Source organism: Myotis davidii, unplaced genomic scaffold (assembly GCF_000327345.1).
Source record: "Myotis davidii unplaced genomic scaffold, ASM32734v1 scaffold478, whole genome shotgun sequence".
Lineage (NCBI taxonomy): Eukaryota > Metazoa > Chordata > Mammalia > Chiroptera > Vespertilionidae > Myotis > Myotis davidii.
In genome coordinates, this window is record NW_006289570.1 from 3,566,137 (window position 1) to 3,566,791 (window position 655).

The window sequence follows — 655 nt, forward strand, 5'->3', positions numbered from 1 at the left end:
CGCTGTTCGCCGCCCGAGCGCCCCCTCGCTGCCCCCCGGGCCGCTTTGAACTTCCCGGTGACTCAGGTGCCGGCCCAGCTCAGAGAGAAGAAGGAAGGGAGGGAGGGAGGAAGGAAGGGGTGATGGGACACGGCTCCCCTGCAGAGTTTAGGGGTGCGATGCAGAGTCCCCCTACTTTGAACAGGGTCACCGCCCCCAGGCCGAGGCCGAGGCCAGGTCTCCCCGAGGTGGGGCCCCGGACCGGGATGGAAGCTGGGTCGCTGCTCCACACACACCCTTCGGTGCAGCAGAACCCTCTCCACGTTGGGGAGAGGCGAGAGGGCGTTGTCCGGCCCGGTTCCGTGCAGCAGAACCCTCTCCACGCTGAGAGCCGAGAGGGCGTTGTCCGGACCGCTTGGTTGCATTTCGCTGCAGGTTGTCTGGGCGATGAGACTGGGGCGCGAGTGGAAAAGAAGGCAGGAGCTCGTCCGAGCAGGAGGGCCCCCCTCGGGGGTCTCCACCCAGGGTCGCAGGCTGTGATGTTGGAAAGACAGGAGTTTTGCTGCTGAAAACCCCAGAGTTGCTTTGCTTACTCAGCAGCGTGGATGCGTGAAAAAGCTAGGAGTTGGTGTTGTGATTTACAGCGTGACTGCGCCCCGCCTTCTGCTCTCTGAGC

The 655-nt window shown here is 64.3% G+C and overlaps 1 protein-coding gene across 1 annotated transcript in view; it reads right to left on the bottom strand.

Moving 5' to 3' along the window:
- The window catches only part of LOC102764637 (chromosome unknown open reading frame, human C22orf31), an 11,563-nt gene extending 11,159 nt beyond the window's left edge, over nucleotides 1-404 (bottom strand). The window contains exon 1 of the mRNA XM_006762126.2: nucleotides 276-404. Within this exon, the coding sequence (XP_006762189.1) occupies nucleotides 276-404 (129 nt within the window). The remainder of the gene's footprint in view (nucleotides 1-275) is intronic.
- Between the last annotated feature and the right edge of the window lie 251 nt (nucleotides 405-655).